This window comes from Acartia tonsa, chromosome 4 (assembly GCF_053477335.1).
Source record: "Acartia tonsa isolate MP-2025a chromosome 4, ASM5347733v1, whole genome shotgun sequence".
NCBI classification, from domain to species: Eukaryota; Metazoa; Arthropoda; class Copepoda; order Calanoida; family Acartiidae; genus Acartia; species Acartia tonsa.
This window is the reverse complement of record NC_137263.1, coordinates 54,523,744-54,539,245: the sequence shown is the minus strand read 5'-3', so window position 1 is coordinate 54,539,245 and position 15,502 is coordinate 54,523,744. Positions and strand designations below refer to the sequence as shown.

The 15,502-nt window shown below is 34.2% G+C and overlaps 1 protein-coding gene and 1 long non-coding RNA gene across 2 annotated transcripts; one reads left to right on the top strand and one right to left on the bottom strand.

Moving 5' to 3' along the window:
* Positions 1–396: 396 nt before the first annotated feature.
* LOC145318380 (uncharacterized) lies at positions 397–2,014 on the bottom strand. Its single transcript, XR_013879318.1, has 2 exons — positions 1,620–2,014; positions 397–1,139 (listed from the first exon to the last, which is right to left on the bottom strand). It is a non-coding gene; the product is annotated as an uncharacterized LOC145318380 (long non-coding RNA).
* A 9,069-nt stretch (positions 2,015–11,083) lies between these two features.
* LOC145317804 (uncharacterized) lies at positions 11,084–13,938 on the top strand. The gene is made up of 2 exons (XM_080159074.1): positions 11,084–12,859; positions 13,017–13,938. Exons 1-2 carry the CDS (start codon positions 11,747–11,749, stop codon positions 13,635–13,637), a joined length of 1,734 nt encoding a protein of 577 aa, XP_080015200.1. The 5' UTR covers positions 11,084–11,746; the 3' UTR covers positions 13,638–13,938.
* The last annotated feature ends 1,564 nt before the right edge of the window (positions 13,939–15,502 follow it).

Below are 15,502 nucleotides of genomic sequence, written 5' to 3'. Positions count from 1 at the left end.
ATTCATTACATCCGTGCGCTTACCAATGTAGGTAAGACGACCTTAATGTTTTGGTATAAGTTTTAAAGGGCCTTCTACTTTTTAACATAGTATATAAAAGAATTATTTGAAACATAACTTAAAATCACGTTTTTAAAAACCTAATACTATATTAAAAGTACGTCCGTGTAAAAAACACAAAAAAATCATTAAAATAATAAACTAAAGATATCCTATGATTTTAAAACACCTCAAAAAACAAGGCTGTATGAAACACGGGTCATTTTTAGCCTCCTGAAACGTGTTATAATCGAGCTTTTCTTTTTGAGGGGGGTACATGGTTCGTCCTTTTCCCCTAAACCGATTCTATGAATAACTTGTAGAGTAGCTTTGCTGGGGAAAAATCCAACCCATACCTTAAATTATGTATTTATTCTAATGAAAGTAAAAGACTATAAAAATATTATCAAAATTAGACAAATTTAAAACAATTTAATATAACTTTTAAGTAAAAAAGCATGTATAAAGACCTATTTATTAAAATGGGGAAATAAGATCTATAAAACGAAGACCCTAAAAGATAATGCTAGAGAACATAACCCTTTTAATAGAATGGTCATAGTACAGCTAAAAAATTATTAGCAAATATTGTCAATATTAATTAACATTAGAATCATAAAATTAGAGGTTTCGTGATAAAAAACTAAATAAAAAGAATGAAAATTTGTAAAAATTAAAGAGGACATTGAAAAAACATTATTAGGAAAAACTAATTCGAAATCAATAGTTTAATGTATTCTTGATGTAAAATAAAATAAAATGTGATCTTACTAATTTATGAAATGAATATTGTGATTTAGTTGAGTTATACACACACTATTAAATGCAAAATCTTAAAAATCAGGTCGCCAATTTTTAATTAAACATAAAAATCAACACAAAAATAAAAGTCATCCTTTTTGTCTCTCCTTTTTGCATAGGCCTCAGGCCTATAAAAGTAAACCTGGGAGAGAGAAAAAGTCAGTCGTTTTACGGAATTTATATATCACACAAACTCTTTTTGAAATTTCTAAAATTTAAGGGAAGACTCCCTTCTCTTTCTTTGGAATTTTCTTGAGAGTCTTGGCGGCTCAACTTAGGATTTTACATTTGGAACACACCTAAAAAATAAAAAGTTTTGTTAGATAAATTCATAATACTTTGTTAAATAAATTATAGAATATCATTTTGATCTTGGTCAATTGAGATAAGTTTAAGGATAGGGCCTTCTTAGGGCCTAAAAGCTTAGGCATCCGGACAGATAGTTATCTCCAAATTTTCTTCTGAAGAGAACTCCTATAGCGCGGTACTAGGTACCAGCAAGTCGCAAGTCACTACGGGGCTAAATAGGAATAACAAAGGGAAGGTACAGTGGTGGCTCGGCTACCAACGGTTGATGATAGCACGCTATCTGACGGCCGATACTAACAACTGTATCCTCCCCCAGCTTCTGAAGTATAGGAAAGTTGGAGATCGTTATCTATTCGGACAATTTAACATTTTCGGATTAGAACTCTGAATAAGTTCACGTCTTAAAGGTAGTTTTGCTTTGTTAATACTCTGGAAGATCGGTTCGGAGCTAGACCTAGTGACTTTCTTACCTGACAAAGGTACCTAACAAAGAATCTCACGCCTCACGGGGCTGTAGGCAGCAGAACGGAATGTTGTAGTCATGTTCGCATGGCTCTAGTAATCACAACAGATCCTTCCAGTCCAAAAGTGTTGGCAGAGTTAGCTACCTAGGAATAAAAGGATTCTTAGAATAAAATAACAGCATAAAGTTATCGATAATATTTTAATACCATTTTCGGAATAGGGCTTATAGGCAAAAGATTATCCCTTAAATGTATTTGGGTTTAGGATCGGTGTAAAATAATATCACCATTCTAAGGTTAAATATATTTGTCAAAACAGGGATTAATGCGTCGCTGATCTGGAAAGGTGACATTGGTGAGAGATTGTGGTTCTGTGATAAAGGATTACATTTGTCCCTGGAACCCGGAGGCGACCCACCACACATAATGACATACAGTCAGAACAAGTGATTAAGAGAGAAAATGTTCACTGAAAAATATGAAATAAAACAGTAGGCAAAATCCTATACATTTCCTAGGCTATAGTCCAAAGTTAGGATTTCTTAGACATCTTAGCAATTTTTTTTAACACATATCAAAATACGTCTAAACGTGAATGTACTATAAATTCTTCATTTTTAGATATTGATGGTCTTACTGAGTGTGTCCGAATCGATGTTTACGAGCTGGTTCTACAACACTGTGATGTTCCAAACAAGCTACATCTACAAGACATCATTTCTCAGATAAGTTTAGCATTCAGATTAAAGAAATACCTAAGTTTGACAGAATTTAAAAATGATAGGCTAATATTGTTCTGGATTGAACAAAAAGATAAGGCTATTAATTATCTCTTTGATTTACTTCCTCCTTTAAATGACTTGTATGAAATGCCTTTAAATATTAGTCATGATGCTTTCCTTGAAGTTTTGTTAAATTGTGTTAAAAATTCTATAATAAGCTTTCAATCAAACTTTCTTAAGAGCAGTAGAAAAATACAAAAAGATTTGTCAAAGTCATTAAACGCATTGAAGTGTGGAAATGTCACAGATAAAACTGTACTTAATAAAATCATTGATATTGAAAACAGTCTGAGTAAAATGGAAGATGAAGAAAATTATCGTAGGTTAGAGACTTCTGGGTATTTCCACATTTTAAATGCAGAAAAGGCCTCAAAAACATTTAGTAGTTTGCTAAAAAATTCAAAAAAAAGCTGACTCTATCTCACAAATTAAGAATGACTTAGGTGAATCTTTTACATGTGAGAATGAAAGGAATGAGTTTTTAACAAACCACTTTAAAAATAAATTTGGCACAGCCTTTATTTCCAATTCTTCTCTCTTTGATTTTTTGGGCAATAATGTAAATCACCCAAAAATATTAGAACATAAATTAAATAACACAGATAGAGAAAAATTAGAGGCAGACATTTCTATTAATGAATTAAAAGAGTCACTTTGTTCAGCTAATTTAAATTCTAGTGTAGGACCAGATGGTATTCCTTATAGAATGTTGGTTAAGTTTTGGGACATTTTAAGCTTTCCTTTACTGAGAGGCTTTAAAGAAATGATTATTAAAAAACAGTTAAGAGGCATGCTAAGATGTGGTAAAATTAGACTTATAGCCAAAAAAAATTCTGACCTTTCAAAAATTAAATCTTGGAGAACAATTTTTTGTTTGTCTACTGTGTACAAAATTTTCTCTGGGGTTATTGACAATAGGTTAAAAAAAGTAATTGATAAAATAAATATCAGATCTCAAAAAGCCTATTCTTCTAAATACACTATTCAGGAAAATTTGATTCAAATTTATGAACTAATTTCTAAAACTTTAGCTTCCAACTCGTCTCTAGCAATTGCTTTAATTGACTTTCACTCAGCCTTTGACTGTATTGGACATGGATATTTAAGAGATGTATTGGAATTTATGAATTTTGGCCCAATTATGATAAATATGATTTTAACATACATGAATGATAGATTTGCCCACATTCTGACCGATACTGGAATAACACCTAACTTTCCCATGAAAGTTGGTTATATGCAAGGTGATAGGCCAAGTCCTAACATTTTTAAAATTGCCCTAACCCCTTTATTACTTATTATATCAATTAACAATGAAATTGTAATACCAAGAGCTATACCTTTTAAATTGACAGACACAGATACAGAGCCAGACCCTGAATCAGCATTTGCCGATGATTGTAATGTTGCATTTACTCCAACTGCCATTGCTTTACAAACTATTTTTCAAATTCTTACCTACTTTGCACAAGTTTCTAATTTAAGAACTAATGTAAACAAAACCAAAATTTGTATTATAGGAAGGAAGCCATCAAATGATTTTTTTCTGGAATTGGATTTAATTGGTATTGAATTGGTTGATGATTTTGATATTTTAGGTTTACATTTTGATTCAAAACTGTCTAATATGCAAAATAATTGGAACAAAATTGTCGCTAAAATGTCAAAAGTTAGAAATTTTTGGGCACTTTTCTACCTTACTACACCTGGAAAAATTGCAATTATAAAGGGATTCATGTTACCTTTACTGAATTATGTAGGGGCAGTTGTCTTTCCATCTGAAGATATAATTTTGCAAATTGAAAATCTCATTATTTCCTTCTTATGTCAAAGTAGACCAATTGCAAAATCTAAAATCTTTTCAAGTGTTGAAAATGGAGGTTTAGGAATACCAAAAGTAATAGATTTTTTACGCTCTTTAGATATTTTATTGTATAAAAAATCCTTATCTATAGTAGATACTTGGGCTTTAGAAATAAAAAATACTAGATGTCAAGCAAATGATCCATTTTATTTCAATGAAAAATTAGATAAGAATATTAATCCTATTTTATCTAGAATTATTGAATCATATATAATATTTTCAAATTCATTTTGGCTAAACCATGATAACATAAAAGATATGAGAATTTTTAAAAATAATTTCTTTTGTAATAGTGAAAAACAAATTGTAAGCAGGGCAATTTTTACAGAAACAACATGGGTACGCTATGAAAATGATATTAAGTCAATTTGTTTTGGAGACCTGTTAAATATTGATAATATATGTCTAGATTATAGAAACTTTAACATCAAATCAAAGGTCAACTTCAATTACATGGAATTTTTGAGACTTCGAGGATTTGTTCAGCACAATATTGCTTTATATAGGTGTAAACTTTCAAAACCCCAAACTAAAATCAGTTCACTTTTTTTAAAGCCAAAAGTAAAGTCAAAACATTTTCGTTACTTCTTATCAAATGATGATCAGAGGATAGAAAAGTGTAAGTCTTACTTAAATAGGTATAACTGGGCGAAAATAAGAGAATTTGACATAGAGAGAGAGCGTAAATGGCAAAAAGTATGGACTTTTTCCTTCTTACCAATAAATATACGAGAATTCGCATTTAGGTCCATAAACAATTATAACTATTTTAACGCTAATATCTCAAATTTTAGGCTAGAATCTCCAGAATGTACACTTTGTAAGCTGGACCGGAATCTACCCGCACCGAGAGAAACAACACAACACTTTTTTCTGGACTGTCCCGTCACCACAAACTTTACAACAAACTACTTCACAGAATTTCTACAGAACATGGAATTTAATTTCGACTCAAGCTGGCTGTTAGTAGGCGTCCCAAAAACGCTCACCAGTAATATTATTAATGTAGTTAATATTGAAATTACACTTGTGTTATTTTTTATCTTTCAGTCAAGACTGAAAAAAAAGCTTCCATTAAATTCAAATCTACTTGAATTTATTTCCTTTCAAAGAAAATTTTTGTTTAAAAACAAAAATTATAAATTAGGATATGAAAATTAACAACATTTCAATTTGACCCGGGATAAATGTCATGTTTCGAGTATAGAAAGAAAACTACCTGCAAATGAGGGCATTTTTAAAAAGTGTTTGTTTATTTAAATTCGTATGTAATATATATATACTATACTCTACACTTACAACAAACACACCAAATCTTTAGACACACTTAAGTATTTCACCTCAACTTCATCTCACCTGTAAAATCTACAGGTGGGTATTGATAAATAAAGTGTAGTAAAAAAGAATGATCCCGAGGATAATTATTTCTTGTGATTCTTAACTTTAACCATATGAATTTAAGCCTGTTTTTCATATGGTGACGTTTAGACCTTCAAGAAAAATTACCTCATCCAATAGAGGGTCAGTATATAACCTTAACAATAATCTTGAGGTGGAGCTTTTGGTGATCTGCCCATTAAAGCATTCTGCAGTTTTCATTTAACAGGCCACACTTATTTATCCCTCCTTAACAATTTTAAGTTCAGCTGTGTATCCATTATACACATTTTTATATTAAGGATTAGTACCTATTGACCTAATATTTTTATCATGAATATTATATTTTACTTCTCGATGACGATTATTTTTCTTTCTGGAACTTACTTAAGTTTTATTTTTTTTTGGTATAAATTGGACATATTTTGAGAAGATATTATGTTGAATTAGTATTGACCTAATTTAAATGTACACTTTTTATGTTAAACGGCAAAATTTCTTTCTTTGTATTGCTTACTTCTGCTTTACAATGAACTTACACTTTTTATAAGAGAATATCTTGGATTAGTCCTTATTTAATATTGTTATAATAACTCTTATAATTCATATGTTAACTTTTTATGTATATAGTTAAGACAAATAAAGAATCAAATAATAATAACTATGTAAGGCTTAGAAACCCTTAGCTCTTTGTTTTACAGGATTTAATTGGCTAAATCTTTATGTGAAAACATATAAGTTTTATGAATTGCTTTACAGACAGACCGACGGACCAAGAAAGTTATAGAGTAGATGTCCATTGGTCGGCGTTTTTTCCTCAGATGGGCAGACAGACAGACATTATCAATATTACAATGGATATAGAATATACGTTGATATTGGACAGGGAAAAATTTAGGTTGCTTATTGTTTAGTTCGTTTATCCAGTAGGAGGGGAGAGGATAAAGTAAAGGGGTTGGATGGGGGGTTATTATTTTAACCAGCTGAAAGTTTTCCTTTTTTAAAGTATGATAAATTATTTGGTGTAAGATCCAAGTAATAATAAATCCATTGCTAAAACTCTTTATTTATAGAATACAAGTTTTGCAGATTTAGATTCCAGAAATTTCTCAATATTTTCTTACATAGGCATAGTACATATTTTTTAAATTGTTGTCATGTCTACGGGTTAATATTATTAATTAGCCAGGGAGGGAAGGGATATTGGGCTGTTTATTACACTAGTCCCCAAGGTTATAATAGCGTTTTCTTAATCGTTGGCTTAACAACTTTAGAGACTTTGAGTGAATTTTGAATTGTTGAATGTCCAAACTTTTCAGTCACTAATTGTACTTTGCGGGAGGGGTAATATTGTGTATCACCATTGGGGATGTACATAAATTTATGTGACATTGTCTTATCCCTCGAGGAGATCCTTGTAAATTAGTAAACTCTTTAGTTGCGATGTTAGTTATCTATTCAAAAATGTCTGTCCTTAATGTCATCTACGTTTATAAAGAAACATAATTTCTCGGCTGTCATTTAAGTTATGCGACAAAAAAATTGTATTCTGTACATTTTTTGTGTTAAGATTCTACTGATCTAGAGCATCTACTAGGTAACTCTCCTCGTCCGTCGTTCTGTCTATAGAATAATGTACTAGATGAAATTTAATTTCTTTAGGAAAATGTTCATCTCTCTTCTGAAATTTTAAATAGAAGGGTTATTTTTTAAAAGCGAAGCTTTTCTATAATTAGGGTCGGTCCGTCCGTCCGTCCGAGATAGATAGCTTTTATTCGTTAATTTAGGCATGTTAGAATTGTCCTATCGATTTCAAACTTTGCATGATGATTCCTGTAATAGTTGGGTACGATTTAGATAGCTTAGCAACTCTATAATCATTACCAGAATGTACGTACGTCCATTTTAAACATGTTGATTTTTCTACTTTTTTAACAACAAATTTTCAAGTGTTCTAATTATCCGTTTTATCTGATTTTTGGTATATTGATTCCTGGGAAAACAAAGAACAATATTATAAGTGAAGCAACTCTATAATCAAGTCCAAAAATGTAAGTATGTCCATAAACATTAACCTGCTTCAAGCAGTTTTCAACAAATTTATTTACAATTTTGCTTCGACTCTTATACTTTTAAATTCTAATTATTCAGTTCAGATACTATACAAGTGTTAATGTCCGTTTGTCCTACCGTTTCAGTGCTTCGCTTTTATGGATGTTGTCATCCTTGTTGAGGTGAAGATTTTATTTTATTTTGTCCGCTGGTCTATCAGTACTGCTCTATCAAACGTTATTTATTTTATAGGAAATGTGTGTTTTTGATAACTTTATTGTGTTTTTCTTAGCTGTTGACAAAGATAGACTGCTGAAATTCTGTGCAAAGATCCAGATTTAATCTGAGAATCTACTCTATGACTCTTTTACTCAGTAGGTATGAACAATAAGGATATACCATGACAAGTAGAATCAATTGGTCAGGTGGTAACTGAGATCTTAAGCTTCAGACGTATAATTTGTATAATATTTAGCTGGCCCTATAAATATATGTATGTAGTATTATGATTCCTAGAACAATAAAACTTCATATAACTTAATCACTAAGTATTAAAAAAGGTCAAAGTGTCTTGCATCTTTAGCAGTTTATGTTTTATGAGCTTCGTTTTAATGCATGTTAATATCGTTGTTTTGAATGGAAACATTATTTGTATAATTTTAACTAAATAAAAGATTTAACCAGATTACTCTTGAATAATTGAAGATTACATAATTAATGCAATTTTTTGAAAATTAATTAATCTACTCTTTGGAATTGTAAAATTGAGGATTTTCTATAATTTGGTGTTGTACTTTGTTACGTTTGACAATTTAGACATAGACTTTAGAGCACGGGTTACACCACGAGATCCAGCTTTTTTATGTGCATGAATATTTGGTTAAACGCCCTTTATACAACCATCCTTTGATTGTATGACTTTTGTCTGAGAGTCCCATTTGTACACCTGTAATGAATTGCACATATTTTTGGCCAAGATATTACCCCTACTTTAACTATTTATTATGCCACAGTCGCGTGTTATTTGGGGCATGGTATTATTGTTATATGAAAACGAATTTTTTATGCAAACTATGATTACAGATTTGGCATATTAAAGCATACAATTCTGATGTAATTCTGAACCAAAGAATGCTATTAGCCAAGCTGATAAGCAGTGTAGCCTTTCAGAGGTCCTTCCAGGGAAGGTTTTGTGGGAGGTTACCAACACCATCCCAAGAGAAATTGGCCCTAATAATGGCCCAAATGGGTTTACCCACTAGTTTTTTATTAAGTATTTATATAGTTTATATGTGTAAATGTCCAAGTCCAACATACAAATCGTTGTACATATTCAGAGAAGTTTAGAAATATTACAGAAAAAAATTTACGCTATTCTAACGAGAAGGTGCAAGATGCCTCTCCTAAAAGACAAAAAAATCAGAATAGAATAAATTTGGGACTTCCACCTCCCAACACAACTTAAGATGCAAGCAAACGTCCGCTCACATTAAAAAGGTAGTAAGTTACGGGGAGGGGGGTGGTTGAGGGTGGTATGAAACGTTTCAAATAAAAAGGATTTTCCCATAACTTTTAAATTAAAAAAAAACACGAAACTTTTCACCTATTAAACTCGAATCTTCTGGATATGTAAAACGATTATTTTTTTTGCCAATTCTAGTTTCAATTTTGAAATTTGGGAAGTTTTTTTAGAAAAGTACAAAATCAATTGTACTTGTTTTAAATTTAGATATAAGTATTTGACAATATTGCATATAGTATATAAATTATATTTAATTTTTCAATAGCCCCAAGTCACAACTCACAATCTAGAAAAAACTTTAATTTTTACTTTAGATATTTGCATAGACATTACTTTTTTAAAATTCCTAAGATACAAGTGACATCGCCCCTAATCTCAAGAGATAGGAATTAAGTACCCAATCTTAATTTTTGAGGATTAATTTTTTCTGAAGGATATCAATTTTAAGGGGGGGGGGCAGTACCTCATATTCTCATGCGCCGAATAGCCTAAAACCTGCCCTGAGCTGAAAATTGTGGATTAATTGTTCTTGCTGTTCCCGAGATCTTAACAACACATTTTTTTTAAAAGTTGAGATTGACTTGATTTGTGCAGCTTCTGCAAAATTTTTATGAAAATATATTTTATCATATAAAGTAGTAAGTTTTTTATGTCTAAAGCTTAAAATTTAATACCTACACAACTGATTGAGTTATTTCTTTTAGGGAAGCTTCACATAAAACCCAAGATGGTTCTAGGCTATTTTTTAAGATTTAAGCCTTGGAATTTTTCTAGGTTTTTTTTCAACTTTATTACCCATTTAAATATTCCCTAGATGCTAGGGAGGCAGCCGATAATTTAGAAAAAAATGTTCTAAAAAATAAATATTTTCTTCATAAGTTGAAATTTGACACTATTCTGTGGTATTTTGAAAATAATTTGAATTTTTGCAAAAATTTAAAAATTTCCAAACTATTTGTTTACCTAATTATTCATCAGGCTTTTAAATGACTTATTTATTTCAAATGATTAACACAGAAATTTGGGCAATAAATGTACATTTATGTACAAAAATAGCGTAGCATATAAAAAATAACAGTACATTGTAATACAGTTTAGACGAAAAATAACATCAGACTATATACAAAAAAAATAGATAAAAGATGTGATAAATAAATGTACAAGTTTGACATACTGACAGGCTGGCGGACGGTCGTACGCTCAAAGAGTAGGCCCGCTATTAAAAAATGATTCAATTTGCAGTATCTATTTTAAATTGACTCATTACTGGAAAAGTACATATTGACAATTTTATAAATATACATGACTTAATCATCAAATTTTTATCATTTGTTGCAATTCTTGTAAAATTTAGTTTCAACAATATTCAGTTCATTATTTTATTAAATGCGCAGATAAATGCTATAAAAGGTGAATTAAAATGTTGGGGACACGGCCGGGGCGGGGGAGCATTAGGGGCGGGTGTTGTTGGCTGTGTGTTTTCATCATGTATATACATATTTATTGTGGGATAAGAAGTAAAGTAAAGCCATTCTTAAGCAATTCAGAGGGAAAATTCCACTCTAAATTATCATAGTTTTGTTGCACGGGGGGCGAGACTATCTCAAAGTAGAATCATAATTGACAGTATTATGGGAAAGGGGGAAAGGTAAAAAGGGAGCATTAACAGATACACTTGGGTTTACTTGCGGGCGTACTACACAATTGAATAAAAAAAAAGAGAGGACTTGTGGTGTTCAATAAATATGGAAACAAGTACGTGGAAAGAGGCGTGGGTAAGGGATAACTAAGGGCCGGGGGGGATTATTGTATGTACACACACACACACAGAAAAGAAGAAGATGGAACGGGTATAAATCCAGAAATGCAAAGAGTGTGTGCCTCCTTTTTTGACCGCCGTGAGGCGCTTTATTCTGTCGTCATTCACCGCTATATAGTTAAGTTTGTGTATATATTCCCGGGGACGGACGGATTGAACACGACCCGACCCCCGATCTCTGCTTATCGCACAAGTCCATAAGGTTGAAGGATTCTGTTTGTGGTGATGTGAAAGTATACTATAGAGTGCCGGGAGTTTCAACCTTATGGACTCGCGCCACACGGCTTCGCTAAATTCTCTAATTCTCTATGTTCTGGTGTGTGTTGTTTGTATGCTCAAGTGTGAGATGGCGTTAGAATCATAGAGGAAATTTGAAACAGAAGGAGAGAGAGAGACTGATTTGATTGGTTACTAAATAGGTTGTGGTGACGTCACGTAACCGAGGTTATAAATATGACGCGGTTCGCTGTTTACAACTTAGTATTTGGGCTACTATAATCGCGTGCACAGTTGACTCGTACTATTTGTCTCTGTGTATGCGTAAGTGTTTATGTTGTCTTATGTAAAATTGTTGTTATAAAATTCTTATGATTTGGACTAGCAAAAACTATATGCCAATAATAAAATAATCATAAAAATCAGTGTTGTGATATAAAAGAAATATACAAAAAAACATAATTCTATTTGTGTTTAGAACATATATGTGACAGCCCAAAAATGAGTTCTTTGGGCGAAGTGCAACGAATAATCGGCCTGTCATTGAACAAGATTCAGATGGGCCGCAACCAGCGCGGCGGTCTGCCGCTGCATAAGAACCTGCTGGTGGCGACTGTCCTTAACAAGGCCCGGGATGTGTACATGCAGGAGACCATGTATATGAACTACAGGCTGATGGCGTGCGGACAGTTTGCTGGTGCCGCACATCATGCCACCGACCTGGAGGATGAAGACACTCCTGAGGTTGAGGATTATGAAGAGGATTCTGAGTCTGATGTTGAGGATGAGATTGATCCTACTTCTACAACTCCTGCTTCTGTCACCAAGAAGGAGTATATTAGCCAAGCTTTAAGCAGTTGTGCTGCAGCTGCAGCCGCCAACCAGGCTTCCGCGGCAGGATCTACAGCGGTTGTCAATTCTTCTTGTGAGCTTGATCAGCAGCCGCAGCAGCTAAGTCAATCCCATAATCAACAGCAATCCACTTCATTTTTGTCAGCGCTGTCGGCTTCATGTGGAGTTGTGGCAGCGGCTGTTCACCATCAGCAGCAACAGCTACAATTGCAGCAGCAAGAAAAGGCAGCGGCCGCGGAACAGCAGCTACAGGCCAGTTCGGCAGCTAACAACTCCAATAATAACATCAGTGATGAAGGATTCATCGATGAGTCTGATTGTGACTGTGATAGAAGAAATTTTTGCCAGGACTCGAGCGAGAACTCGCGTGTTCCCTTCCAGTACTGCTATACCTGTGCCCCCTTCCACCCGTCCAACGGGCGGGGCCCGACCCTGGTGAGTCCTGGCCAGTCTCTGACATCCGGCTGTGTTATCCCAACCCAACCTACCAACCCTATCGTCTCTGCTGTGAAGCACCTAACGGCAGCAGAACAACCAGAGGATAAACTTATTTACGACATGGACTCCAAGTCAACCAAGAACTCCTCGCCAGGAATGCCAACTAAGAGGAAGCGTCATATTTCCTCTGAGGAGACCCAGGAGGCCATCAGTTCGATCCTGCCGAAGAAGTTGAAGGCGTCAGAGGAGGTAGAGTCGACGGAGATGGAGGAGAAGGAAGACAAGGATGATCTCAATGATTCTGGCTTTCAAGAAGATAATAAGGTAGTTATCTTTTTATTTCTTGAATAAATTGTATCTAAAATTTAATTTGAATATAAATGTATAACAAACTAAAACTTATACAACTTTTTTTTACTTTCATTATTTTTGACATACATAATTCAAATATAAAAAATTAATAAATTCTTATTTTTTTCAGTATTTCCACCCAGCCTTCCGTGGCCCTCACCATAACCCCAACGGGATGGAGGTGGAGCAAATCACAAGTCTTGTCTCCATATTCTCATTTGGTCAGCAGCTCTTCAACTCTGGCTGCATTGACCGCTCATTGACGGCGTATTCAACCGCCTCAACGCCGTCATCCCCGCCGTCGGAGCCGGTGGATAGCTCTGCTGCGGGGGACGGTAAGCATGGTGCTGCAGCCACTGCTGGCACTACTACAACTGGTGAAGATGAGGAGAGTGGGGACGAGAGTGATAGTGATACAAGCAGTGATAGTGGGCACTCCAGTGATGATCAGAATAATGTTGATGATCTAACCACCACCAACCTAGACACTGCTGTTGCCAATGACAACTCTGTTGAGTTGCCAGCACTAGTTGCCCCGGTTCTGGTTGCCAGCAGCGGTAATAATAACATTGCTAACCTTGTTGCTACAACTAAAACTTCCTGTGTAGCTGAAGTTGCTGCTGAGAGCGGCAAAACTGGCAGCATTGCCTTAGTTGCTGACGATGCCAGCAGCAGCATTGTACCTGGTGCTTCTCTGTCAAGTGGCGGTGGTGTAGTTGTACCTACTGCCGCCCTCGCCACGGTTGTATGAGCTAAGGTTAGGAGATGGATTCTCCTGCATAAATTTTGTGATATTCCTTCAACAACCACCAACAAATTATGATCAACATGTACAAATGATGTACAGATAGGTGAAACCTACTGACAAAGGTTGTGCGATTAAATAAAGAGATGTGATTGATCAAGGCGGTGTCGAAGGTCTTGTTGTTTTACTTGCCTAACCGATGATCTAGTACAAGGTTCTAGATTAAAGGCGTAATTAATGAAAGTACCTGTTTTAATTATATTCTTTCTTCTATGATAATAAATAATAAATATGAAAAAAATTAAAATTGTGTTTTTTTTTTGTATCAATTTTGCGACTTATGTATTTTTTGGTTAGAAAATGTGTGAAAAGAAGTTTAACACAAAGAAATTCATGTTCAAAGATTTTTATGTTAATACAAACCATTGTGCCCGCTCTTTTATAAGAAAGAAAAGGCTAACAAATAGCCATCCCCAAATTTTTACTTCCTACATACTTAGCTTTATTTTAAGGGTATATAGAATGGGGCGACAAATTGGGGGGGGGGTGAAATAATGGCCTTACCCTGCCCCCGGGGGAGAGAGGGGACTTTGCATAGTGAGATCAGGATGTAATAAGGTCCCCTTTTTGGTTCATATATATATTCAATTTCATGGTTCAGGGTTAAGACAATAGGGACAAAATTTTGTCGAATTTAAAAAGTTTTGCCTAATTTCTTTTTTTGGGGGGTGGGGGTGAAATAAGGGATGTAGATGAATTAAATTCCACTGTCCCTGATTCAATACCTAACCTGTCAAGCATAAGATAGAAGAAAGGGGAGAGAAAACAAAAACTTTTTTATATGGATGGAGTGGGGGGGGAGAGATGTCTTAGAATGATGATAATATGTCCCGTACCGGTGAATTTGTGTGTGCATATTAGTAGAAGAAGCACACATAGTGTGTGTGTTATACACAAGTCAAGCGAGCGTGTGTGTGTGTGTGTGTGTGTGCTTTTAGTTTGATGTGGGAATTCAAGTGATTTCCTTTATGGAGTGACGCTACCCCTCCCTTGCCCCACAATATCTACTTTTACAATATGATTAGAACTGTCTCTATTTGCCACCTCGGTGCTTGCCCTCCCACTTCCCCTTGTGTTTCAGTGGACGGACCACCCTTGAAAAATACTGTCAAGATGAAGCAAATATAAAAAAGGAGAACGGACTAGCTAAATGGAATACCCACCTCCCTTTTTTCCCTTACCCATCTCTTTTTTTTTACTCCTTTATGTGGCTTTGATCTCCACAGTTATGTATTTGTATCTACTAAACTCTGCCACTTACACCTTTAACCCACGTCCACTCAATTAACTTTCCCACGTCCCTGCCCTTTCTCCTCCCCATCACCCCTCCGATGAATACTATTAAGAGTGTATATATCTTAACCGGTAGTTGATTTTGTTGTGAGTGTATCCCCATACCCTTTCATTCCATGCTCCCTGTCCCTCTTTTTGATTCTTGCTTATTTCCCGGTATTCGCTCACACAATTATACAGAGAGCGCAAGAATTTTTGAAGCTTGCTTACAACTCCGGCCCTTCCCCCACAGTGGAATTTTATGCTAAATAGGAGAAATTCTAGAGCATAGACTTAATTTTTTATTCGAAATTAAATGCTGCTAACTACATTAAACAAAAAGTAATGAAACAAATGTATAAATATATTCATTTCAACTAAATGATTCCGAAAAAAAAATTATTTAGTAGATATAGGATATAATATTGGATATATATTGACAGAAATTTGTTGTCAAATTAGCTTGCCATCTATGACCTCATTTAATGGTCAGTTTTATTTATCCAGTTGTGGGGTATCGGTATTTTAGCCAGCTGCAA

Excerpts from the sequence above, each read along its gene's own strand:
- LOC145317804 (XM_080159074.1), top strand. The coding sequence starts at position 11,747 with ATGAGTTCTTTGGGCGAAGTGCAACGAATAATCGGCCTGTCATTGAAC. Across the intron at positions 12,860-13,016 it reads GCTTTCAAGAAGATAATAAG|TATTTCCACCCAGCCTTCCG; the intron begins GTAGTTATCTTT and ends TATTTTTTTCAG.